The 27,984-nt window shown below is 43.3% G+C and overlaps 2 protein-coding genes and 1 long non-coding RNA gene across 5 annotated transcripts in view; 2 read left to right on the forward strand and 1 right to left on the reverse strand.

Annotated features, from left to right (window-relative positions):
* The window catches only part of stau2 (staufen double-stranded RNA binding protein 2), an 86,653-nt gene extending 76,786 nt beyond the window's left edge, over positions 1-9,867 (forward strand). The window contains exons 14-15 of one of the 2 annotated variants that reach the window (XR_009792742.1): positions 3,874-4,037; positions 4,154-4,221. Coding sequence is in view for 1 of the 2 variants with exons in the window: in XM_061805416.1 (XP_061661400.1) it covers positions 4,156-4,221; positions 8,639-8,674 (102 nt within the window). In the remaining variant the exon portion in view is untranslated. Of the gene's footprint in view, positions 1-3,873; positions 4,038-4,153; positions 4,222-8,638 lie in introns of those variants that run through there. The other variant, XM_061805416.1, reaches the window with a different exon arrangement.
* A 5,475-nt stretch (positions 9,868-15,342) lies between these two features.
* On the reverse strand, positions 15,343-27,795 carry rdh10a (retinol dehydrogenase 10a). Its single transcript, XM_061805655.1, has 6 exons — positions 27,144-27,795; positions 25,927-26,153; positions 19,563-19,661; positions 18,272-18,417; positions 16,529-16,660; positions 15,343-16,448 (listed from the first exon to the last, which is right to left on the reverse strand). The coding sequence occupies exons 1-6, from the start codon at positions 27,427-27,429 to the stop codon at positions 16,325-16,327; spliced, it is 1,014 nt and encodes a 337-aa protein (XP_061661639.1). The 5' UTR covers positions 27,430-27,795; the 3' UTR covers positions 15,343-16,324.
* LOC133492870 (uncharacterized) lies at positions 19,719-25,837 on the forward strand. Of its 2 annotated transcripts, XR_009792782.1 has the most exons (5): positions 19,719-20,088; positions 20,176-20,317; positions 22,505-22,712; positions 23,714-23,961; positions 24,078-25,837. It is a non-coding gene; the product is annotated as an uncharacterized LOC133492870 (long non-coding RNA). The 2 variants fall into 2 exon arrangements; XR_009792781.1 differs by having other exon boundaries at positions 23,714-25,837.
* Positions 27,796-27,984: the final 189 nt, after the last annotated feature.

Genomic DNA, 27,984 nt, shown 5'->3' on the forward strand with positions numbered 1-27,984 from the left:
ATCTAACAATCCATTAGATCCATCAGGCCGATGCATCGGACTCCTGGGAGACTGGGCTTTTGTTTGGCTAAGCCGTTGATGGAATCAAAGCCTCTGTTGGGGAAGCCATTAACAGAGCAGCAGTCCCAGAAAAATGAGCCGCTCATGTCACTCCGCATCAGGAACTCAGCTACGGTTGCAGATCGTCCTCAGACGGTGGCGGCCCATTTGACTGCTACTTGTCCAAGCCTTTGAACTAAGAGCAGCTAAGCAGATGGATGAATGAGCCGATGTGTGAGGTGGGCACGGTGTGAGTGCCGGTTTATCTGAAGTTGGGGTGTGGAAGGAGACTAGGTGAAGAGGGACTAATGAGGCAGACTTCAGTAATGAAAGGTCTTGTGCTTGCGGGCAAGTTGACATAACGTCCAACTGAGTCAGTCTTGTTTCATGGTTTTTCACAAATATCATGGCTCATAGGAAAATATTTTTATCAATCTAAGGATGGTAACTACAATGTTCAGAAACGAGGCTGGAAGAGAAAAACAGTTTGCTGTTTGTTCAGGAAATATAATGGGCTTTATTGCAAAAATGGCCAGCTGCAATAATCTATCCGTTTTCTAGAGCAATTATCCCGGCTGGTGTTACAGGTGAGCTAAAGTCTATCCAAGGTGACTTTCGACTTGAGGTGGGGTATGCCCAAGGCTTTGAAAAGTAAGATTAAAAACAATTACGCCTTGAAATAACTGGAAGTAAGCTGGAGTGCCAAGAAAATCTACCCAAGCATGTGGAAACATCACACAGTCCTAATGTGAAATTCTAATTTGGAATCTTTGCTGCAGGCACTATATAAACTCATCCAAACATTCTATAAAAAAAAGGCGGGGGGGGGGGTCGTCAGTGTATGTAATCCTTATTTTCAGAACCAGAATTGTCATCAGTTATCAGAGTAAAATGCTGGACATGTAATTGTTCAGGTATACGTGCAATTTCTTACTTAGGGGCTTTTTAATCATGTTTTCATTTGTGTCTTTTCATTAGTAAATGAATAGTATTGGTTGATGTTTTCATAATACTTTAATTTACGTACCAGGGATAACCCAGATTTGTCCCTTTTGCTCTTCATCTGAAAAATCCCACTCCTGGTCATATACTTTTTATTCCACTGAATACCATGACAGGGATATGGAACATCTCCACTGTGCATTTCACAGGTTCAGACTAAACGTAGCTTGTTTGTATCGATGCATGAGTCCAATGGCTACCTCTGACCATGGCCAACATATCTCATTAGAACAATAATGGGATCACTGGCTTCCATTCCCACAGATAGGCCCAGTATTTACCCTGGCCTCTGTGGAGGTTTTGGGCCATAGACTGACTGCCTTGGCCCTTATGACTGCCTGTCGTATATCAGCAGCTCTGCCACCGTCAAGCCTCTGATTTATGGTTGTTTATTCTCCACACACCCCGACCCACCCCCAAAACAGATGGGCTTCAGCTATTTACCCAAGGAGGAAAAGGCCCCAAGCCCGATTTGAATAAATACAACAAATAAGAAGTTTGTTTTCATGACAGTTTATTACTCACTTGATAGTTGATTGGTGTGATTCTGAGCCACAGCCATCTCATAGACGTGGACTCTCCTGGTCATTCTTGATGGGATACCAAAAAAAAAAAAAAATCTAAAACTTGTGTAACTCTCCTTTGATTAGGAAAAACAAAATGTTCTGATAGGGAATTACTTTTGATTTTCATAAAAATAAATATGTCCCAACAGTACAATTTCTCAAACCTGTCTTGCTGTGTTGTTACAGATCGTGCAAGCATTGCAGATTTGGTTTCGTCACTTTGATGGATAAAAGCCAGATTTTGACCTTTGCTTCCTTCAGTCATTAATAATGTTTCCTGCTTTAGGTTTCTCATAATCCGGTGTTAAACACATAATTGTTTTTTTTTTTTCTCAAGTTTTTAACAGATGATATTTGGTCTTATCCTCTGTACTTGAAGCACGTTCCACAAGAGACACATTGGTGCACCGTGTACTGTACGTGGGATTTGGATAGCTCATAGTATATTTATCTTAATCTATAAAAGTTTTTTCAGGACCATACAGTTAAGATGATAACATATGTTGGTGGCCTGTCTGGTTGATTATGGTTCACTTTTTCACTCATCTGTAGAGCAAAGCCACCAGTTTCTTATCTTTATTCTAATATAAGAGCCACAAGCATTAATGATCCAAGCTGTGTCATTATTCCCGGTCCTTTTTTTTTTTTTTTTTTTTTGTAACTAGTCGTCAATCTCCTCAACAGAAAACATGAAAGTGTTGAAAGGAGCTCGACTCGGGTGCTGTTAACGTATGAAATCCTCACGCCGCTGATCTGCAGGCTATACAAGTACAACAGGAGGACAGATGTTAAATGTGCGCCACACTGCTCAGATCCTGTGGCGTAGGCTCAACTTGGAGATAAACTCTTTAACTGCAGCCCACACTTGGAGTTGGGAACTGGGAAAACGCAAGCTCATCTGGACCTGTTCATTGGAATAGAGAAAGGATGTGTGTCATGACAAAAGTTGGACAACATCAGATGGGGCCCATTTATCTTGGCACACTTCAAGAGCCTGTTTCTAGAAGTGGCCCTCAAGTGGTTTCAATTTGTGGTTCCACTCAGTGGCTGGTCCATAAAGAGTGCTGCCAATCCAAGAGTTGAGGTTTTCATTTGACTAAGACACACGTTTTGAATCCAAATCTTATTTGCGCTTACCTAAAACCTTTATGACTGTTTTTTTTAAAAATGTATACACAAAAATGGCCTTCAAGTGTTAGTTTGTAAAAACACTTTGTTAACAAACACTGTAGATTGAACTCTTTTTTTTTTTTTTAATTTGTGTCTTTAGTATATCAATTAATAAGAACTTTGATAAATTCTTGAGGTGATAATAGTGGTGCATTAGAAGCCCAAATCCTGACGGAAATATCTATACTGCTACGTATTACTGCTTTGACTGTGATGTACTCACTCAACTCCAGACGGAATAGCGAACACACTCAAACTTTTGCATTCAAAAACATTCCCAAAATCCATCACTTTGAGAACCATTATGAAAGGTTTGCATGTTGAGGCTCCAAAACGACGGTGTAATGAAAATACATTAACAACACATTTTTCTTCGCCCATTTTCAGTAATATTAATGGCCTGGTATTGAGTTGGTTTCCACAAAAGTATTGTGTTGTAAATCCTGATTGCATCACTCCAGCAGCACTTGGCACAGGTGTTAGATGTGAAGTTGGGAGTTTCATGCCAGTTTCTGACAAGATAAAAGAAATCAATTATACCGGCTGCATAGTGAGACTTCATGGAAATGCCGATAAGATTGCTGGCAGCACGTAGTGAGACAGTAAGTAACCTTTTAGATTGATAGAGTGTCAGTTGGAATCGTTATTTTACACAATAAGCATAGGGAAAAAAATTTAATTCCATTCAACTGTACTTTTCTTTTTTGACAAATGGACATGCACAATTCAAAAGGTTTTTCGTGAGCTGTCATGTTTTCCATCAGGTGACTTTATACGCAAACGGCTTCGTGCTACTTTCAACTCAGTGCGCGTTAGGGTATAATTTCAATTTGCATTTTGAGCTATTGAACTATTGTGAGGGTTAATCTCTCAAGAATAAAATGAAATTTTCTGTGAATCATTTTTTTTCCTACCTATCACAGGTGGCTCTAGAACATATCCCCCCGCAATAAATAGCGGTTCGCTGCACAAAGCAAAGAAGTCAACCATAATTAAAATTGGGTGACAGTGTTTGAATTAAGAATTGTTCAATTTGTCCACAGCGGCAACCAAATCTTACAATTGACAGTTCTTTTTGCTGCTGCTGTTTATCTAGGTGTGGCATTCAGGAATACAGATGCCACTCACTCAGATTGACTTGGCAGCAAGGACATAAAGTGGAAATGTTAAGCCAATAACGCTAGACAAACAGTGAGAACAGAGGAGCCAAAGACAACAGAGAGTGAAGGGAAAGCGTCCTGCTGGCATTGTCTTTCCCAGAGTTAAGTGTTATTTGAAAAGCAGCTGAAGGGTGACACTCGCTCCCCTCCCACTCCATTGCGTTTTTCCTCCCTGCGCATTCATTCACTCGACCATCTGTTCTTCCCTCTCTTCTCAGGCTGCTCTAAGTGCCTTGAAACAGCTGTCGGAGCAGGGCCTGGACCCCGTGGACGGCCCTGTCAAGGTAAGCCGCATCACGACCCGCTCGCCCGGCGTCTGCGCTTCCGCCAATCAGAGCTGCTTAGTGATGTGTCAGTTCACTTCATGCACACATTCCGTCATCATTCTTTCATAAGAAAAGGGATGCTCGGTGTGTTTGTGGCATTTTCGTCTTAACGTGATCAATAATGGTAAAGACACTTGTTAAAAAATAAAAAAATCTACCATAATTTCTGGCCTACAGCACCGGATTATAAACCTCACCCAGTACATTTGTAAAGGAAATACCATTTGGTACATAGATAAGCCGTACCTGTGTAAAAGCCGCAAGTGCCCTCATTGAAACCCACATTCAAACACGAGATATTTACAAAGAAAGACGGTACACAGAAAGAGTTTTAGTACCTTAGCTTAGCTTAACATAGCAACAACACAGTAGCATGAACAGGGCTGGTTTAAAAAAAAAAAAAAAACATACCGGGGGAAAAAAGAAAAAACAGCCCCGGCAGCTACACAGTAGCAACACACTAGCACATCGCTAACAGGGCCAGTTAAAAAAACAAAAAACAAACAAAAAAAAAAACATACCGGTAAAAATCACTGAGACACGGCAGCAACACAGTCTCACTCTTACCTTTTCTGGTCGAGTACACTCTTGCGGCCGTTGGAAAAAATGCACAAATTAGCCGCATCACTGCGTAAATCGCAGAATTGAAAGCGTGTGAAAAAAGTCAGGGCTTACAGGTGGGAAATTACGGTAATTTAGCAATTTTTTTCATGCCTCCTTCGATTCCAGTGAGGACAGGAGTTTTTGGAAAATAGATGGATTGTTTTATATTGGTAAATTTATCCCATGCTGAAACAGCCAAGCTTGAAGTCCTGTTTTCAAAAAGTTATGATTTAACATTTGGGGCATTCATAGTAAAGGCACTCGTTATTTCCCAAGACAAAAGTGGATAACGATTAAGACCAAAAACTTCATAACAATCGGATGACTTGCAAAATTTACATGTGTTCCCCTTCAAATTCTGCTCATACAAGTGCATAATTTATCCAAACTATGGACACAAATTAATACATATTTGTTCATATTTCAGTGATAACACCATTTATTTTGTCACCTGCTATTGTGTGAATGCAAAATGGCTGTCCCGTCCTGCCCCTTCCCCTCACACATCCCACTGGTGTATTGCAACAATATTTAACGAAGCTCTCTCCAGTAGCATTAACGATAAAAATAAAAGGAGTGTTTGAAAAAGAACCCCAAAAAAGGAACTCTGAAGACATTAAAATGCATTTATGTTGTATTTGAATGGAAAAGGCATACTGGGCAATAGAAGAAGCATCCTATATAGCCAATAATTTAATTTGCATCTTCGGAAAATGTGTCGCAGCTCATAATTTCCGGCACTTGACAGTAAAAAACAGTCTGAGAAACAATTATGACTTTTTAATGGATCACAACTGCCAATAATTCAACTGGTCATATCAGTAAAATGACTTGATTTACAAAAGCAATTTCAGTGGACCATGTCATGACCATTATTGGTAGGATTCCATAAAAATGACACACGCACTTGTAGGAATGCTCCACTACGTCCGTGCTTTGCTCGTTGGCACCTCAGAGTCCATAGGAACAGCAACTTTCATTCTCAAACCAGGCCATGATGAGCAGGCTCGGAAAGGAGAGAGGAAGAGGAAATCCCTCTCCATCATTTCTGGAATATTTTCCTAGTAGGTGTGCCCTGGGAAAAAAAAATCGAAAACCTTGGGCAGGGCTGTTTTCTTGCAGCTTCTACCTAAGAACAGAAGACAGAAACAAAGACAAAGCGAGGAAAGACAAACTTCATCTACGTCAGCATCGCGGTGCAAAAACAAAAAATATGGCAGCATTTACCCATCAGTCACTCGTTTCTCACCATTTCTCAAAGACATTTACTGACCCAGTTCACATTCACAGGGCTCGCAAAACTGCAGCTATCGGATAAAAGATGGAGCGAAACCTCTGAGGTCAAAAGCAATCATCAGCAGTGAAATTTTCCCATTTGCTAAATTGAAATTTCAAACAGCAACACCCAAAGTTTTTCATACATGCAATAATGTCAAGACAATAATGAGGCTTCAAAGCTAATTCCCTGTTTTCCATCCCCTATTGCAGGAATGACACCAAAAAAAAGTGCTACCAGTCCTTTTGTTTCCCAGTTCTGTCAAAATCCAAATTATTCTTTTATGCATAACATAAGGCAAAACATATCTTTGACATTGCTTAATTGTGGAAAAATAAGCGGGAAGGCTTAAATGCAGCAGACGATAAACGCAAAATGACCAGATCAGATTTCTCATGTATTTGTAATATGTAAAGTTACTAAATATTCAAGTAAATTTTCACTTGGCGCTTGCTACACGCCCGCTCATGTGAGAAAAAATAGCCAAGCGACAATGGGGCTGCGTCATGTGCAATTGTCCAATGTTTTGTATCACCGACCAACCTCAGAGAAGTTGAGGAAGAAATGACATCAATTAATTATTACAAAGCATTTTACACAGAGAATTATGTTGCGTTTCTCTCTTCGTTCCATGTTGGTGCAGTTTCTATCTAGGGTGAAGAAAATAAGTATTTGAACACCCTGCTATATTGCAAGTTCTCCCACGTGGAAATCATGGAGGGGTCTGAAATTTTCATCGTAGGTGCATGTCTACTGCGAGAGAGATCATCTAAAAAGAAAAATCCAGAAATCACAATTTATGATTTTTTTTAACCATTTATTTGTGTGATTCAGCTACAAATGAGTATTTGAACACCTGAGAAAACCTATGTTAATATTTGGTACAGTATCTTTTGTTTGCAATTACAGAGGTAAAACGTTTCCTGTAGTTGTTCGCCAGGTTTGCACACACTGCAGGAGGGATTTTGGTCCACTCCTCCACACAGATCTTCTCTAGATCAGACAGCTTTCTGGGCTGTCACTGAGAAACACGGAGTTTCAGCTCCCTCCAAAGATTTTCAATTGGGTTTAGGTCTGGAGACTGGCTAGGCCACGCCAGAACCTTGATATGCTTCTTACGCAGCCACTCCTTGGTTTTCCTGGCTGTGTATTTCCGGTCATTGTCATCTTGAAACACCCAGCCACGACCCATCTTCAATGTTCTGACTGAGGGAAAGAGGTTGTTCCCCAAAATCTCACAATACATGGCCGCAGTCATCCACTCCTTAATACAGTGCAGTCATCCTGTCCCATGTGCAGAAAAACACCCCCAAAGCATGACGCTTACCACCCCTGTGCTTCAGAGTAGGGATGATGTTCTTGGAATGGAACTCAATCATTCGTCTTCCTCCAAACACGGTTAGAGGAATTATGACCAAAAAATTCCATTTTGGTCTCATCTGACCACAAAACTTTCTCCCATGACTCCTCTGTATTATCCAAATGGTTATTGGCAAACTTAAGATGAGCCTTGACGTGCTGGTTTAAGCAGGGGAACCTTCCGTGCCATGCATGATTTCAAACCATCACGTCTTAGTGTATTACCAAAAGTCACCTTGAAAACGGTGGCCCCAGCTTTTTTCAGGTCATTGACCAAGTTCTGTGGTGTAGTCCTGGGCTGATTCCTCACCTTTCTAAGGATCATTGAGACCCCACAAGGTGATATCTTCCATGGGGCTCCACTACGATTGAGAGTGACCGTCATGTTTAGCTTCTTCCATTTTCTAATGATTGCTCCAACAGTGGACCTTTTTTTCACCAAGCTGCTTGGCAATTTCTCCGTAGCCCTTTCCAGCCGCGTGGAGTTGTACAATTTTGTCTCTGGTGTCTTTGGACAGCTCTTTGGTCTTGGCCATGTTACAAGTTTGATTCTTACTGATTGTTTGGGGTGGAAAGGTGTCTTTGTGCAACTAATGACCTCACACAGGTGCATCTGATTCAGGATAATATATGGAGTGGAGGTGGACTTTTAAAAGTGGACTACCAGGTATTTGAGGCTCAGAAGTCTAGCTGATAGTCAGGTGTTCAAATACTTATTTGCAGCTGTATCACACAAATCATTAAAAAAATCATCCATTGGGATTTCTGGATTTTTCTTTTTAGATTATCTCTATCACAGTGGACATGCACCTACAATGAAAATTTCAGACTCCTCCATGATTTCTAAGTGGGAGAACTTGCAATATAGAAGGGTGTTCAAATACGTATTTTCTTCACTGTAACAGCAATGTGGCAGGAAAAAAAATCTAGAACTCTAAGTGGCGTATTTCCCAAATTTTGGTCGACTTGAATGAGTGTGTGAGAATTTCGAGGTTCCACTGTACACACTTTTCTGCATCATTCCCTGCACCAAAGTGACAGCTGTGCTTTCATTTCCATGAGAAGCTCAAGAACTTTGGAGGCAAAACAAGTTGTCGAGCCTGCCAGACGCTAATGCGATTTTCTTTGCGTTTTCAGAGCACCGAAGCTTGCGGAAGAGACGACGGACATTAAACAGATTAACTCAGGCACCACCACTCAGGTCTGGACGGATTCAAAGGCTGTCGTCCCCGGAGCTGATATCCCCCCCCCCCCTTTCTCTCTTGGGCACACAGCCTCTCACCACCCCCTGCCTGAGCCCAAAATGTAACAACACACCTCTCCTAGCCTCCCTTTTCCTTTACCATGGGCACTGCAAATGGTGCCCCACTTTCATCTTGCATAACCTGTCAACATCCAATCAGGTGGATGCGCACCAAGAAGCGAGCGACTAAAATCATCATTACCTGAGTCTATGTGAAGACAACGCTATCTCCACACATTAGTGATGAATTGAGTCTTAGTTTCAATTAATAAAAAAAAAAGAGAGAGAGAGAGAAAAGTTAAAACAATAACAAGCGATATGCATGGTCTTGTGTATATTGAAGGGAAATCCAACACTGATAACTCCCATAGCATTTATGTTTGTTGGTATGGTCAATAGAAATATGTACATCATGCCATTGAAATACAAAAGAAACATTTTAGAAGAGCAAAACCAACTTGTAGCTTATTTGTTTGGCGTGTTATGTTTCCGTTTTTTAATTCTGTTATTTTCTTAATCTAACAATGCTTGAGTACTGTATTTAAAATTAACCAATGCCAGTGCTGTGAAAGTTCTAGTCGTTGTCTTCATATATAGTCACCTAGCTTACCTTGTATGCAGACTTAAAAAAAAAAAATTCGTCTATCTATACTGTATGGACGTTATATGACTTGCAAGAGTATCATATTCCAAAATTTAACACGGTAAACGTTTTTATCATGTAAACAAAAGGACAAAAGTTGTGTTAGCAGTAATAGGGAGACCACCGAGGCGGGAATGTTGGACCGTCCGCCCGTCCCGTTTTAACTTGTCCCAGCTCTGGCACGGCATCACGGCGGTGTCGCACGCCTGACAGTGGCAGACAGGCGAGTAAGTGTGCCAGTCGAATGATTAAATGGGTAGAAGCACCTGCAGTGATTCCGTGCCAGTGGGCCCTGCCCGCTATAGTTTTGTCGATCACATCCACGGCCATTGTGTGTGTCGTATTGACCCGTCGCAACATCAACTGGGTGCTTTTATTGCCCGCGTCGCTCTGAGATTGTTGACAACGGCGTGAGTGGAGAGTGTGCAATGCTGGTTTGTTACTGTGTGTTGTGGAAATGCAGTAAAAACACCTCAGTTCATGTGGAAAAAGAGCCGTCTCTGTCGTCTTTTTTTTTTTTTGCCTTCTGCACTTTTGTCACGGAAAGTGCAATGAACCAGGATAGGAACCCAGCGTTCCTATAAATAGCAAAAATCGGTAAGCAATTGACATCCCCAAAAGATGATACCGTTGTCTGTAAATGGCAACATGCTGGTGAAAAGCAATAATATTATCTAAATGAAGCTCCTCTACTCACTTCAACATAGTTCCTAGGCACCCAAGTAACCTTTGTATTGCTTTGGCCCCCCAAAAATACAGTGGATTAGTTTTTCTCCGAATAATGGAGGATAGGTTTAAAATAAAAAATACAAATGTGTGGATATGTGCACGAAAATGAAAATAAAGGAGGGCATTTTATGAAGTTATGACATTTTGAAGGTTACGAACTGCACAGCAGAGTTAAAATAAGTTGTCACGCGTTCATTTTCAGATGTACCTAATGTCTTTCATTTGATGTATTTTATATTCATGACCTAGTGTTTCTAATGCAAATCTCAACTTACTATTAGAAGTGTAAAAAGAACCTCGGTGCTTAAGTGACCTCAGTTTTTATTCATTTCAGGACAAAATCTTTGATTCACTCAATTATGACAAGTTACTGGTCCCTATTTGCAATGATTTGAAACATTTTTAAATTCTTCATTCAAAAGCAATAATTAGGTTTACTTATGTTTATTTGGCGGCACGGTGGCACAGCTGGAAAGCATTGGCTTCACAGTTCTGAGGTCTCTGTTTCAATCCCGGACACGCCTGTGTGGAGTTTGCATCTTCTCCCCGTGCCTGCGTGGGTTTCCTCTGGGCATTCTGGTTCCCTCCCACATCCCAAAACCATGCAACATTAATTGGAAACTCTAAATTGCCCCTAGGTATGATTGTGAGCGTGACTGTTTGTCTCGGTGTGCCCTGTGATTGGCTGGCGACTAGTCCAAGATGTACTCCGCCTCCTGCCCGTTGACAGCTGGGATAGGCTCCAGCACTCCCGCGACCCTTTCGAGGATAAGCGGCTAAGAAAATGGATGGATGGATGTTTATTTGAGGATTTTCATCGCTTAATGCCTGGTAGGTAAAAAAACAACAAACTGATTTCAGTTTTATTTTGAGTCCAATTGGCATCCACACACTTTCTACCAGTGACCCTAATCAAGGTCAAGGGAAAACTGGAGTTTATTTTAGGAGACTCGCCACCCTGGATTGGTCGCTAGTCTTTTTGCAGGGCACAACCTGTACATGTCAACAGACAAGGGTTGACACTCCATTCCTTTCACAAGTTAGAGCAGGAGTGGATAAAGTAAGGCCCGGTGGCCCGCTTAATTTTTTTGGCCCACTCAGAATTTACATTATTAAGGAGTCCTGTAATATTTCTTGCATCAATGTCGATGCGATGTCCTGAAATTGGTTGAAATATATTTCTTTAACTTTTTTTTTTCCTTCTAACAACCTCTGATGATGCAGCACGTGTGCGGCGTCATTGGCATCACCTGCGCTTGCAAGCGCAGCACCTGTGTCGACCGCCTCTCCTCATCGACCAGATGATAAGCGAAGCGGGCGGCGGCAGCCTTAATTCTGCCGCACTGACAAATGGGCTCAGCCGGCGGCTACATCTGCTCGCCATTGAGTAGCGCCAAGGCTGTTCACACACATTAGTGACACATCTCTATTCCAGAAGCTTGTTCATGCACTGGCAGAGCTGCTCAAGGCCACGTTAAGGCCCCAGATGAATTGCTCGGCTCGGAGCGGCCAATATGCGAAGTGAACCTTGATGCCCAGAATAGAAGAAAATCAATGTGGCAGCGGAGCGAGTAGCAAATGCTGGGATCATCGATTTTTCCGACTGAATTATGTCCCATTGACCCTCTTGAAGTCCTCTTAATTAGTGCTGGTCTTAACAGCAGGATGAAGGAATGAAGGGAATCCTATAGATTCCCACAGAGGTAATGAGTCCAGCCCAAATCCTTGAAGGGTTTACTCTGTACCTAACACACAACGTCATTCGGGGAATATGTTTAGGGTTGCAGTGGGCTGGAGCTAATCCTATCTGACGTTAGGCAAAAGGCATATAACAGCCGGGACTGGTTGCAAGTCAATAACGGGGCATTTATCGAGGTAGACCACCAGGCGGATTCTCAGAATCGCTGAGTGGGAACTACACCGGAAGACAAGTGAACCATCAGTGACTGCACTGAATGAACAATTTATTGCATTTAAAACCAGAATGGGATCTAAATATGTGCAGTATACAGTGAAAGGAAAAATTATTGGGAGTTTTTTCATTATCTGCATGAATTGGTCATCAAACTTAGTCTGATCATCGAAATCGCAAGAATAAACGAACAGGCTGATTCAACTTCTCTTAGGGGTTGCCAGAGTTTCTCATTCTTTTCCATGTAAGATTATCTCTTGCATCTTCCTCTCTAACACCAACTGCCCTCATGTCTTCTCTCACATCATCCATCAACCTTTTCTTCAGTCTTCCTCCTGGTCTTTTGCCAGGCAGGGCTATCATCAACCAACCACTATTTAGTTAGTATCTCTCTTCTTACCATCAAAGTCTGCGCTCTCTAACTTTGTCTCCAAAAATCTAACCTTGGCTGGCCTTCTAATGAACTCATTTCTAATCCAATCCAAGTGCTCACTCCTAGAGCGAACCTCAACATCTTCCTTTCCGCCACTTCCAGTTCTGGTTCCTGTTGTCTCGTTAGTGCAGCCATGTCTAATCCGTACATCATGGCTGGCCTTACCGCTGTTTTATAAACTTTCCCCTTCATCCTAGAGACTCTTTTCTTACGCAACAGACCTGACACCTTTCCCGGATGCCCTATTTACCCATCACATCTTCATCGCCACTGTTTCCTTCACCAACGTGTCCATTACCATCTGCACCAATCACTACTCTCTCTCTGTCTGGGATGTTCATAACTACTTCATTCTATCTCCTTCCAGAATTTCTCTTGCACTTCCAGGTCACGTCTTTCCTATGGGGAATACTAACTATTCACATTCTACAATTTCAAATTTCAGCCTCATCGCTCGATATGATACTCTTTTCACCTCGAAGACATTCCTAGGCAGCTCTTCCTTTAAAATAACTCCTACTCTATTTCTCTTCCCTTGATATATTCTCTCCAATCTCTCACACAACCAGTCTTTACTGTTCATGCTACTGGAGGGAGCCTCATTATGTTATTGCAAAACACCGAGGGATCCATAAGATGACGTGCCAGGATGAGGCAACCATTTTGCATTCACGCAAATTATCTGAGGTACGTATGAATTTGTAAAAAGTGTCTTTAACATTATAAATTTATAAAGACAAGATTGTAAAGGGTTTTATGAGTAGTTAGGATCATCTATGCACTTGTATCCACAGAGTTTGAAGAGCTCTATGTACTGTACATATATAACAGTATAGCATGTATTACAGTGAAGAAAACAAGTATTTGAACACCCTGCTATATTGCAAGTTCTCCTACTTGGAAATAATGGAGGGGTCTGAAATTTTCATTGTAGGTGCATGTCCAATGTGAGAGAGATAATCTAAAAAGAAAAATGCAGAAATCACAATGTATGATTATTTTTTTTCAAAGATTTATTTGTGTGATACAGCTGCAAGTAAATATTTGAACACATGTCTATCAGCTAGAATTCTGACCCTCAAAGACATCTGTCCACCCCATACAATCAGTAAGACTCGAACTTTTAACATGCCCAAGACCAAAGAGCTGTCCAAAGACACCAGAGACAAAATTGTACAACTCCACATGGGTGGAAAGGGCTATGGAGAAATTGCCAAGCAGCTGTTAATATTTGGTACAGGAGGCTTTGTTTGCAATTACATAGCTCAAACGTTTCCTGTAGTTGTTCACCAGGTTTGCACACACTGCAGGAGGAATTTTGGCCCACTCCTCCGCACAGATCCTCTCCAGATCAGACAGGTTTCTGGGCTTTCGCTGAAAAACACAGAGTTTCAACTCCCTCCAAAGATTTTCTATTGAGTTTAGGTCTGGAGACGGGCTAGGCCACGCCAGAACCTTGATATTATTCTTACGGAGCCACTCCTTGGTTTTCCTGGCTGTGTATTTCCAGTCATTGTCATCTTGAAACACCCAGCCACGACCCATCTTCAATGTTCTGACTGAGGGAAAGAGGTTGTTCCCCAAAATCTCACAATACATGGCCGCGGTCATCCTCTCCTTAATACAGTGCAGTTGTCCTGTCCCATGTGGAGGAAAAACACCCCCAAAGCATGATCCTACCACCACCATGCTTCACAGGTAGGAATGGTGTTCTTGGGATGAAATTCATCATTCGTCTTCTCCAAACACGGTTAGTGGAATTATGACCAAAAATGTTCAATTTTTGTCTCATATGACCACAAAACTTTCTCCCATGACTCCTCTGTATCATCCAAATGGTCATTGGCAAACTTAAGACGGGCCATGACATGTGCTGGTTTAAGCAGGGGAACCTTCCGTGCCATGCATGATTTCAAACCATCACGTCTTAGTGTGTTACCAACAGTCACCTTGGAAACGGTGGTCCCAGCTCTTTTCAGGTCATTGACCAAGTCCTGTCGTGTAGTCCTGGGTTGATTCCTCACATTTCTAAGTATCATTGAGACCCCACGAGGTGATATCTTCCATGGGGGTCCACTCCGATTGAGATTGACCTTCATGTTTGGCTTCTTCCATTTTCTAATGATTGCTCCAACAGTGGACCTTTTTTTCACCAAGCTGCTTGGCAATTTCTCCATATCCCTTTCCAGCCGTGTGGAGTTGTACAATTTTGTCTCTGCTGTCTTTGGACAGCTCTTTGGTCTTGGCCATGTTACAAGTTTGATTCTTACTGATTGTTTGGGGTGGACAGGCGTCTTTATGCAGCTAATGACCTCACACAGGTGCATCTGATTCAGGATAATACATGGAGTGGAGGTCGACTCCTAAAAGCGGAGTAACAGGTCTTTGAGGGTCAGAATTTTAGCTGATTGACAAGTGTTAAAGTGCAGCTGTATCACACAAATCATTAAAAAAATTATACATTGGGATTTCTGGATTTTTCTTTTTAGATTATCTCTCTCACAGTGGACATGCACCGATGATGAAAATTTCAGACCCCTCCATGATTTCTAAGTGGGAGACCTTCCAATATAGCAGGGTGTTCAAATACTTGTTTTCTTCACTGTGTATGTATAACAGTTTGTGTTGCTTACCAAAGTGCAATGATTTTGTAATCCTGATTATTTTCTATTATTATAATTATTATTTTCTATTGTCTTGTTTCCAAACAAAAGACTACTGGTTCAAGCCCCGTGAGGCCAACACCCAAAGTTGACTCAGTCAGTGTGGCACACAGGAAGAAGTCTGCGAAATTTTGAGGGTAAGTCACCCTGTTCTGAGAACGCAAGCAACCCCCATCGCCCATTTTGTAATGTAGAAGAAGGACCACAACGCCACGTCGTAATAATCTAAATCACTTTATTAATTTAAGTTAGGTAGAGACACTAAACATCGGAACCATACATTGCTTTGCTATGGAGCAGTCTTCAGGAAATTACCAAAAAAAAAAAAAAAAAAGGCATGTCATATTTTCAAAAAATAAAAAAGCAAAATAACAAAGAGGTAGACAATTGAGGCTCATCACTGACTGGAGGAGTGACGCCTATTGGAATGTCTTTAAAATGGTGTCCTCGCTGTCATTTGGGGTACTGGGCTACTCACAACATTTACAACACACTTTAAACTGGACAGACTGACAGCACAGTGTTACTTCCATTTTTTAGGGCTCGGGGTAAAGACAGAAAATCAACAAAGAAATCTTTTCATACATTTCCCTCCACCGGTCACCTGGTAACAGATACAACGACGGATATCACATACGTTCTCTGTTTTCGAGGCGACGGGATCGTTTCATGAAGGAAAACTACTTTTAAATAGGTTTTTGACGTAATCGTTAATGTGTATTTCAGAGTTGGCAGTGTAGAGAAAGCTTAGAAAATTACAGTGCAGGTCTACGTAAAAAAAAAAAAGGGGTGGGTTTGATGTTTTACTGTCTGTACAGTAACATACTGTATATTTCCACAATGACACTCCATAAGGCTGGTGACTAAATAGTTAATTATTGGATACTGTTTGAAAACTAGTGATCCAGTATATAGATGTCTCTTTAAAAAAAAACACACACACGCGCATACACACACTTACATACACACAAATGACATAAATCCATTGTGTAGTACACAGCTTTCTTTGTCCCAAAGGAACAATATGGTAAACCTTTGCATTAGCTCAATGCAAGTGCACCAGCCCAGAGTCAGTCTTTTCGCATTGCTACCATTTCCCCCCAAACCCTCCCTCGCAGTGGTCGTCTCCTCGTGCTCGCAGGATAATGTGCACCCACCCCCCACCCCCCGCCCCCCCACTTATATCGGTGACAGTACCCCCTAGATCCCGTTCTTGGCCTCGTTGTTGTTCATGGCCTCCTTCCGCTGCGCCAGGAAAGGGTACATGCACTTGTCGGCGCCGAGGAAGCGGTACATGCACACGATGGCCTCGAAGGGCAGGATGCTGCGGAGAGGCGAGACACGCACGGTGAGTGTTGACGGTGATGTAATGAGGTGGGGTGGGGATGGGAGGACGAGCCTCACCTTTTCATGAAGTTGACCATATAGACGATGCGAGGCGTGCAGATCATGGGCTGGTCGGTGAGAATGGCACGCATGGCCTGCTTGACGCAGAATTCGGGCTTCAAGGGGGGCAGGAATGGTTCGATCTCCTTCCTGAGCGTGCGGGATGAAGTCAAATGTTAACTCTCAGATTCAGCGGTTTTCAAATCAGTAAACACCAAAGCGCTCGCCAGTCTTAGGCAGCCCTAGGAACATCTGTACTTATTGATTATTGTAACTCTCTTGTAAAAATGTTTATAGTTTTATACAGGACACTATTAAAGATGGTGGCACGGGGGATCAGGTGGTAAAGCGTTGGCCTCACAGTTCTGAGGTCCTGGGTTCAATCCCGGCCCCGCCTGTGTGAAGTTTGCATCTTCTCCCCGTGCCTGCGTGGGTTTTTTCCGGGCACTCTGGTTTCCTCCCACATTCCAAAAACGTGCAACATTAATTGGACACTCTAAATTGCCCTTAGGTGTGATTGTGAGTTTAGCTGTCTGTCTCTATGTGCCCTGCAATTGGCTGGCAACCAGTTCAGGGTGTACCCCGCCTTCTGCCCGTTGACAGCTGGGATAGACTCCAGCACTCCCCGTGACCCTCATGAGGATAAGCGGCTAAGAAAATGGATGGATGTATTAAAGCAGTTTGGACTGGGCCCCTCTCCTCTGAATAGCAGAAGTCAACAGTACTGTAACAACAAACTAAAAAAATGACTAAAAAACTATAAAATGATTTACTGCACAGGATTGAAAATTGTCATGTTTTGGGCACAAATTCGAAGCCAGAAAGAGCTGCAACAGTCAGAGAAAATATATAATGTTCCAAAAATAAAAACGTAATGGAAGTTAAGTTGTCACAGAGAATTAGTTAATTCATAAAATACATTGCATTTAAGAGCAAAGACCCCAAAACAAAACAAAACAACAAACAAACACAGAAACACGGAAAATTCAAAGACAGCTTGCTAAAATTGTGTGTGTGTGTGTGGGGGGGGGGGGAGTCAGAATATTAGGTAAAAAATATTGAGAACATAAAAAGAAAGTTAGAAGAAAGGTTAAAGAGGGAAGTAACGTCAATATAATTGAAAGGAAAATGGTTACGTTTTTTGGAAGAAAAGTGTGTACCGTTATAGGAAGCTAGTTGTAAGATGGATAAAAAAAAAAAAATACAAGAATAATCTATCAATTTTGCAGGAACAATATCACTGTGGGAGACTAATCAAATTTACTATTCGTTCTGGAAGCCGGCCTCAAGTGGGACGAAAGGCGCTCGCCAAAAAATATACAGTGTTGTTATTTAAACCGTTCCAACACTTTACAGCTGGGCTTTTGCAAAAGATACATTCCAAAATTTTATTTTACTGCGTCATAAGAAATGTTATTATACAATAAACCACTGGTACACGACCTACAAAACTTAATGCGTATGCAGTTTATTTCATAGGGAAGTTGAATCCAATTCTTCTCAGGCCCAGCTGACTGAATTGGGGCGTGGGGGGGCGGAGCTTATCGGGCCCAGTGCGCCGACTGGCACAGAGTGCCTGGGAAAGTGTCGCCCACTTTGTCGCCAACTTTGCAGCCCAAAAAAAAGGTGACTTTGAAGATCAAATGCGATTCGTCAGCTGCTTTTAAAGGGTGAAAATAAGAGACCGTAAACTCTTGCCAGGTGCTCCGCTCGGGCAGAAACAAAACCCTGCAGCGCTGTGTGCGCATGTGTGAGGCTCACCTTATCCTGCAGCCTTTGAACATGCCCGTGTCCACCAGGTAAGGACACACCAGGGTCATGTTGATCCCGTCCTTCTCCGAGGCCTTCAGCTCGTGGCTCAGGGACTCGTGGAAGCCGATGGCGCCGAACTTGCTGGCGCAGTAATCCTGGGTCGCAAAAAAATCAAATGTGTGTCAGGTCATGTCAAGGTTAGTTGGGGGGGTACATTAGCATTCTTCTTCCAGAGCCCATTTTCATGTGGAACTGATTTTATTTTCCTTGTGTGTTCTTTGTGACCATGTGACAGCAGTTTAACTCGCAGGTCAGTGTTTGCATCTCTTTCCCTCCAAGTACTTCCCAGGTTTATTAAAAAAAACACATTTAGATTAATTCAAGTGAATAAGTTTGAATGATTTTTCGTCTCGATATCCAATAGCCTTGGTACTTAATACATACGTGGAGTATAAAATATCAGTCAACACAATGACATAATTGTGAACGAAACGAAGACTTCTTTTTTTTGGCAGTGTAGGACTGACAAGGAGAACTTTATGCCTTTTTTTTTGGGGGGGGGGGGTGCCTCAAGTATCAGTGGCTGGTATTGCCAGCCTTCATCTGTGCTCGATACTTTGAAAAAAGGCCAGTACTAGTACCTGCTATCATCCGGACAACAAATAGTTGTATTTTAATAACTGCATAGCTATTTATTTTTTTAAATGCTCATTTTAAAAACACTAAAGTACCACTATAAAGCAGTAGCTCTCCATTTTATTCAATAGATTGCACCGTTGAGTCTTGTAAATTTGATACAATTAAAAATGTTCATGCTGGGTACATTGCACATGCAATTTTTATGCAGCCATGCATCTTGTCTTTACATTAATATTTCTGTTTATTCATTTATTTTGCCACTGCAGTGTCTTAGGTTTGCTTAGCCTTTAGAGAACAAATTTAAAAAAAAAAAAAAAAAAAAGTTCACCAACGAATTGGGGGCCAGAGTTTTCCTGTGGAAATCTACAGTGACATGAATACCGAGTGAGCCGTGATGAAGATGTCTCCGTCGCTTGGGGGCCTGTCAGCTCATTCTGGAGCTCCCCTTTGCCCCCAAACATGCCCACTGTTGCACATAGAAGAATCTATAAGAAGCTCCCTAATGCTCATCTGTGTCCTTTAATTTAACGGATCCGGGGAGGTGGGGGGCAAGAGGGGCATAATTTTCTTGGATTTGGTGTAAAAGGCACTGTGTTTTTTTGTTTTGTTTTTTGGGATGGTGGGAACCTTGAATGTGCATGTGCTGTGTTGTGATACTAACCTCCACTCCAGCTGTGCTGAACAAACCCAAGGAGCTGGCAACCGTCACAATGTGGCCGTGGTTCAGCTCCAGCATCTTGGGGAGAAACGCCTTGGTGGTCTGGGGAGGGAGGGGCGAAGGAGGGGGGTACAGAGGAAAGTGGAAAATAAAGTTAGTCCACTTGTGCCAAAGCCCTTTGATCACCCCCCCCCTTCTTATTTTGCCATGGCAACGCACAAAGAGGCATCTGAATTCATAAGAGGCATAAAAATGAATTGTGATGAGCAGTGGAATGTGACAAAAAAGCTGACCTTTTTCTTTTTGGTGGGAGTGAAAGGAAGAGTATGATGTGTCGGCACACCCCCGGCGCCCCTCCCTCCACCCTTCAAGTACTCACTGGACAAGCAGGTATGCGATGTGATGTGTCTTTACAGTGCATTGTGTTATTTTCCCACACAGATCTGATGGCCATTGTTGGATCGGGTACTAAAGCGCTGGCGACGACGCCAATCGCAGAACTCATTGCCTCACATGATATATGCCTGAAGTATGTCTACGTACCATACAGTACACAGTCCCACCAATTCTCTAAACCAGTTATTTTTTTTAAATGTAAATAATTTTCCAAAACAAGGTCGGCGGAAAAGAAAACGGCCCTTCAGTGAATTTCCTTGTTTTTCGCCCTCTGGTGGCCATCGGAGAACGTGCATAAGTCACCTTGACTTCCTGTGTTCATCGACCCACAGGCAAGATCCACTTCTTTAAACATATTTTAGGTAAGTCTTACTTATCAATGGAGAATGAGGGGGGGATAAATACCAGGATGAACTCTGAATACATTTTTTAACATTATATTATATATATTTATTTATTCTACATGATGTTGCAACATTTAACCCCGTTGCCGTGTCCCCATGTGCTCGAGCAAACACACTTGATTCGCCTCCTGACTTCCAATCCCAGGTCCCCAGCGGGAGCCGATAAGCAGGAGTGACGTGACGGCCATCGTAGGAACTGACCAATCACTCTCCCTGCGGGGGGTCCCGAAAACAACCAGCGGGCCTTTTGTTGGGCGCCATGCTTGAGCTCATGGCAGATATGCGCCCCTATAGTGAACAACAAGAAATGTCGCAGGCCTACTACTTTTTTTGCCCCACTTTGGTAACGGCGCAGAGTAAAAACACCGTCAAAGTTAGGTGGCGATCAAATAAATATATTTGTACGCATAAGAACCCAGAGAATTAACCCTTAAATGTAAATCCACTCGACTCCATGCATACCACTTACATTTCCAGTAAGTCTGTCTTCGCATAAAAAGTTAGTTTTATGGCATGGCGCATCAGGGGAGTCTTGCTGGAGAAATACACCTTCTCTGTAAACAGAACCGGAGGGAGCGTGGTACCAGATAGCGCACTTGTGAATCCATATGTGGGGGAGGGAAGGCCTCATTGAAGCCGGCGTCAGACCAGACGCCGCATCTGCTGACGCCTCGGCTCGCTTTGCGAGGTAATGAAACTTGGAAGCAATAAAAAGGAGGACTTCACCGTTTTGGACGGCGCTCCGGCCAGGTAGAACCGCTTTTGGACTCGCCTCCAGACATCTGCGCTTTTCCAAGATATAAATTTTGAGCGGCTAATCGAAAAGCCGAGGGGGAGGTGGTGAGAGCGAGCCAGAATGGCGGGGGGACGAGGGAGGATGTTGCGTGCAAATGAAGCATTAACTTAAGATATGTCCTGATGCGACTGCAGCCAAACTTTCCCACTCCCCCTGCAAACGCTCGGAAAAGCGGTCGATGGATCGCTCTGGCAGGATCTTCCCCAACGTGGGCCAACACTCTCATCGCTTTCTACAAAATATAGTCAACCCCCGTTTATCGGAGGATTTTTTTTTTTTAAACACTTACTATACTGTAATATAGTTATACCCTCATATATGCTTTAAACTATATCACTCCTAGTTGAAAGTTATTGTAAAACTGACAAAAAACAAAATAGAATTAAACATAAGTAGATTTTAAACGTCAAAATGTCCGACCAAACCATATATTTATAAAAGTCCGCCAGCTTAATGCAAACATGCGACGTGAAACGCTACAGACGCATAACAATAATCAGCATAGATGTCAGTAATCCAAGAACTTTCGATCACTGCTTATTAAAAATAAAATCAGCAGCATTGCATATGACTAAAGAGAACTTAGCATACAGCATTGAAACAGCAAAATAGCCTACATTACCCAAAGGCATCCATATTCTTGTTTATAGAAAATGACACTGCCCTTGCTTTTGGCCACTTGTTACGAACATCCACCACTGTATCAATTGTTTTGTCTTTTTTTCCCCATATGACGATGTTCGATTAGTTGTTTTGTTTTTACCATTTTCATGCCTCCTGTACTGTGTTCATGGTCAGGTCGTCATTGTAAATAAGAATCTGTTCTCTCCCTGGTTAGATAAGATAAGATCACATTTTTTTTTTTGCTCTGGGAAAAACAATGGGGACCGGCTCTGCCTCTTGAGTGCTATCTGCTATATCGCGCCAACATTATTCTCCGCCCGATGTGTGCAACTATGTTCACTGTAACTTGACAAGATGGCTAAAAACGTCCACCCCACCTCTCATGGCAGCTCCCGGCATGCGGCCGTGACCCCTGCCGACCTATCGGACACAAAATGTGTGAAGGCAACCGGGGGGCTCGTGTCTTACATCAGAGCCGGCCGTAATTGGGCCTCGGCGTTCCCTTGTTCCGCTAAATTACCCGCTGACACAGGGCCTACGTGGGGTGGCCCCTGCTTCGCCGCTCCACCTAATTGCGGCGGGGGAAGCACTGGGGGGTCCGCACAAAAGCCTTTTGCACCTGGGATGTCAGGCTGCATTAGCCCCTCGCCGATACGAATATGAACAAAATATTGGCCCCTCCGAGCCGAGCCAGATGGCCTCTTAATTAGGCTGACTTCTCCCAGGATGACAGGATGAAGCAGGAGACGGCCCATCTGACAGCTGATTGTGGAATTTGATTGGCCTGCTGGCAGTTACAACTCGTACTCCGAGCCAGTGATTTCAATAATTGGTGCGGTACTTTGGTACGGCCAAGTGAAAACTCAACATCCAATCGCCGTCATGGCTGATGTCAACAGATACTTCGGTATACCTCAAGAGAGCATCAAAGGCGTAAGTCTGCACCTGTTTTGCTTTTTTTTTTTTTTTTTTTAATCCAAACATGAATTCAAATCAGTATTGCAACATTGCTTTTTCCAAAGGGTCAGTTCAAACATTGCCTGTACGGTTAATAATGGTTTTATGATCTGGACCAGAGGAGAGTGGTTCCTTGAGATAGGAGTTCATTTCATTCCTTCAATGTGCTCATTGCTGAAAACATCTCAAATCATGCGAATGGAAATTCCACTCATGTTTATGAAAAACATATAGTAATGAGGCAGCACGATGGATCAGCTGGTAAAGCATTGGCCTCACAGTTCATAGGTCCCGGGTTCAATCCCGGACCAGCCTGTGTGGAGTTCGCATGTTCTCCCCGTGCCTGCGTGGGTTTCCTACGGGCACTCTGGTTTCCAGCCACATCCCAAAAACACACGACATTAATTGGACACTCTAAATTGCACCTAGGTGTGATTGTGAGTGCAGCTGTTTGTCTCAATATGCCCTGTGATTGGCTGGCAATCAGTTCAGGGTGTACCCTGCCTCCTGCCCGTTGACAGTTGGGATAAGAACCAGCAGTCCCAGTGACCCTCGTGAGGATAAGCAGCAAAGAAGGAAGGATATCGTAATCACAAAACAATGAAGTCATTTTTGTCACACTTCTCCTGCAATACACATTCTGTTGCTCATTCTTGTGTGTGCCTTGGCCACGTGGGGGCAGTATAAGCCAGACATCCATCCATCCATCCATTTTCTTTGCTGATTATCCTCAAGAGGGTCGCGGGGAGTGGTGGAGCCTATCTCAGCTGTCAACGGGCAGGAGGCAGGGTACACCTTGAACTGGTTGCCAGCCAATCGGAGTAAGCCAGACATACTAATACAATGTACTAGAGCATCAGCTCCTCTCTCAGCTTTTCTGTATGGCACTAATAGTAGACCTTCTCATAGGATTTAGAATGTATGCCCGTTAGTATTGTTTTGCTGTCTGCATGTGTTGCTGCTCTTTTTGTCTTCAGGTATGTGTTGCATAACCACCAGATTGATGATCGTTTGCTGAAGGTCAGCTCACCTTAATGAGGAAAAGCACAATACATTTAAAAATGGTCCGATGGATCTTCCCATTCCACTCCATTCAACCCATTATCTACCACGAGAGTTTGGATTATTCAGAGCTCAGCAGAAGCGTGCCAAAATGCAGTGTAGATGCAAGCAATTGATGTAGCAAATGGTACTGCTAGGTAGAAAACCGCTAGATATAAAACAGGTGGGTCAACAATGCCGACGTGATATTTTGCAGTTACAGAGAGTATACAAAGTTTGTGCATTAGCTACTGCTATACTTACTGTCATTTGTTTTAAATCCATGTTCTACTGCATTAGCGCAGGTTAATGCCACGTACTGACTTCAGCCTACATCGCCGCCCATCGGAACGGAACTCCTTCGTAAACCAAAGACCCCCATGTGGCTATAAAAGCATTGTTGTGGGAAATGATTATCTTTCAAGCAATTTGCCCCTTTTCAAACCACGAGACGTGAGCAGGTTTTGAGTGGAGTAGCGTGCTTCACAGAGGCGTACAGGTGCACTGGGCCTGGGGTGGGGTGGGGTGGGGGGGGGTATAAAAGCAGTCAAGTAGGACCCTTCTGCCTGGCTGCCTCCATTCTCTGGCTACAGCAGGAATGCAGCCCGCGGAACTTGGCTCCTGTCGCCTGGCATCTCGTCAAGCGGATCCGCAGACAAGAAACCAATTGTCAGATAAAGTGGGTCAATAGCAGCTTACCATTACCCTCTCATCTCGCCCACCCCGCCGACCGGTGCTGCCTCCTTTGCCGTGCTCTTTTCCCGCCACAACACTTAAATCGGCTTGAGATGCCAAAGTCGGTCCAAAGTGGGTAACGGAAAACTCAGTTGATCTAAAGGTCTCAGCGTCTCAGAGAACTGATATTGCCGATCCCCATCTGGACTAATGAAAGCATCCTCAAGCAGATGCAACTCATGGATCAGGGTCTGAGCTGGACCTCCAGCTCCTCTCTGCATACGAACACGCTCTAACAATCCATTTCCATGCCTCAAAATGCAGCCTTCCTGCAACAAGGTGCAACGTGTACAGAAACAAATCTTGGCCCTCCCCTGAGGTACAAAAAGAGTTATCATCAGAATCTCCACATGACGACTTAGCTCGTAAAATTAAATTTCCTGCATCCTAAATCAGGCTCGCTTGGCCTCTCTTTCACCCGGGGGTGCCTTTTAGGTGATTACCAAGTTGTAAACCTTGCGTTATGTTTTTGTGGGACCCCTTGCCATGCTGTTAGACTCGAATGGGGTGCCACACGCGTGCGCTTTCTGCTTTTAAAGCGTGAGGGCTCCATGTTAACCTGGACATCCATTTGGATTTCGGCATCATAAGCACAAACTCTGGTAGTCGAGCTATTTTTAATAATATTTGCATGCAGCTCGCCTGCTATAATGTGTTGACGTAGGAAAGGATGGTGGTTAGTCTGAGCTCTATTAAACCAGCTTGTGTTTTTAATGAACCACATCCTCTACTCGGGCTGTCTCCATTCATTAAGACCTTCTTTCATCAGGAGCACACACACATTTGTATAATTGTAACAGTACTTGAGATCCCACTGACATGTTTTCCCTCACAGTTTTAATGTCATCGAAAAAACGTGTTCATTTGTGCCCTGGAAATGACTGGCCATCAATCTAGGGTGTATAAGTACTCTTGCCCAAAAGTCACTTCTTAGTACGACATAAAAAAAAAAATTGGACGGCATATATTTTCCATTATAGAAAAAAATAAATAAATTCACTGCATACCACCAAACAACATCCCAAAAAGTGGCTACACAGGTTAATTATGTGCCACCAAGTGGAAAACTAATTGTTTTGACAGTCACTGGCTTAGATACATCAGTTGTGGTTTGCGATCATCATAATCATCTGCGACTGAGGCGGCTCGAGAAAAGAAGAAGCCTCTGATCTCCATCCGCCGGCATTCAAAAAATGCAAGAAAACTATTTGAGGGCCTTTGTAATTCTCCACACACACGCACACACTTCCAGCAGCATCATGTAAGTGCCAATGCAAATCTGATTCTCCACGTTCGACAGTGTGGGGGATGAGAAGAATCGTAGGCATGCATGTCAAGAGTGGAAAGAACGCTGGGAAGCCAGCGTGGAATTTGAGCATATGGCCAGATTAACCACATTCGGGCATCGCCTCACCCAGAAGTGCGCGTGGCAGTTGACCACCATGGTGCGCTCAATCAGCTCGTCGGGGCACTCCAGGAGGTGATGGCCCGACACCACGCCGGCATTGTTGATGAGGATGTCCACCTCGCCCACCTCTCGACGCACCTTCTCAGCCGTGGAGTACACGCTCTCACGCTTACCCACGTCGCAGGCGTACGTGTACACCTGGGGCTGGAACGGGGGCACCTCTTCAACGCCACCTGAGGAGGGGCGGGGAGGGGGGGGTCACAAGTGGATCAGTGAAATTGTTTGAGACTTGGTCGTCTGAATGGAGGAGTTTCCATCACAATCAGATGGCCGAATTAGTTGGCAAACAGCCCTATTCAAATTAGATTTTCTTTACACATTAAACTACAACATAAGATAAAAATTGTGACAAACATTTTAAAAATTAAATCTACAAAAATCAGTGGAAAATCAGTGATTTTTCTATTCGCTGTAAAGTTCAATAAAAAAAAAAGGCAAAGTCTTCTATAACAGTCAAATGTTCAGCCTTTAATTTATATACTGTACCAACAAAAAAATGAAAATTTTATTCATTTTGATCAATCTCCCGATTAGTCATCTTTTGGAATGTTCTTCTTCCAAATATTCCCACCCACATTAGCCTTTAAAATTATTTTTTTAAATTCATATTGTTCGAGCCCCAGTTGGTATTCCACAAAACTGATTTTCACCAATCTGTGTGGAGGATTCCACATTTCTGTGAATCCAGCATTAGCAAATTGGCCTTTTTTGTACTCCCCCACCACACCCCCATTTCCCAGTTAATAATACATAAACGTCCATCCCCATATTTGAGATCATTCAAAACATAACATTTTCATCGCCAAATTACCAAATGTGACCAGATACTGTATTTTAATGGTAAAACATTTCATTTGAGGGATCTTTGTGACACAAGAGGTGGGCATGCCATCTAGTGTGAAAGTGTAGAATTCGGATTGTTTGGCCTTGGTACATTTGGCTTTCAACTTGAATCCGCGGGTGGTGCGTGCAAATAATATGCAAATTAAAATTCCCAGAATGCATCATCAAAGTAGTGAAATGTTGGGAGTTTTTGATTACATAACGGGCACAATTCGGCGTGCAATCCAGGGAATTAGAAGATAACATATCTCGTTCCTTGCTTGTTTTTAAAAATACATCAAATCTACATTACATGTCAAATCATAAATAATGTTGCTCACCATCTTTGGAGGTCGGCGTGTCCAGTTCGTGGTAAATCTGCCGCACCATCTCTGCGGTCTCCTCGTTGCTTTGACTGTTAATGTCCCACAGCACCAGGATGGCTCTCCGCCGGGCGAACTCCTTGGCGAAGAGCCGCCCGAGGCCGCTTCCAGCCCCGGTGATCACGCACACCTGTCCGGCCACGCTCTTCTCCTTGGGCCGCACCACCCACTTGGCCCCTGCCGTGACGAAAGCCCACAGCACTTTCAGAATGACCACGAAGAACTCCGCGATGATGATCATCATGGTGGGCAAAGCAAGGAAGTCAACAAAACGAAAACAAAACGACGAAGCGAACGTGGGAGGGGGCAGGGGGGTGGGCGCTGTGACCGCTCTTGAGGCGACCCGGAGCCGGCAGAACGGTGACCGCTTCACGGACGGCGGCGAGAATGGGGAAAACTACAAGCGCCGCTGAACGGAGAGTACAAGTTGAGTCCAAAGTTGCGGCGTGGACACGCTTTGGGGCGTACGCGCAGCACACTGACGCGATTCCTGCTCGCTTTCTCTGCTCCGTCTCATCCCGGAGCGCTGACGGGCTCGCTATTTATTCAGTCCTCCCATCAACACCGGACCCAATCGGACGGAGCCTTTCAGCGCCGCTCGCAATCAAGCGTCACGTCCGCGCAATCACAAAGTTTGGGCTCGACTCTAATCACGTGACCTTCGACACCAAAGAATTCTCTTTTACTTACTTTCTTTATCTATCTATCTATCTATCTATCTATCTATCTATCTATCTATCTATCTATCTATCTATCTATCTATCTATCTGTGATGTACTTTTTTTTCCTTTATGGCCAT

This window comes from Syngnathoides biaculeatus, chromosome 19, assembly GCF_019802595.1.
Source record: "Syngnathoides biaculeatus isolate LvHL_M chromosome 19, ASM1980259v1, whole genome shotgun sequence".
Lineage (NCBI taxonomy): Eukaryota > Metazoa > Chordata > Actinopteri > Syngnathiformes > Syngnathidae > Syngnathoides > Syngnathoides biaculeatus.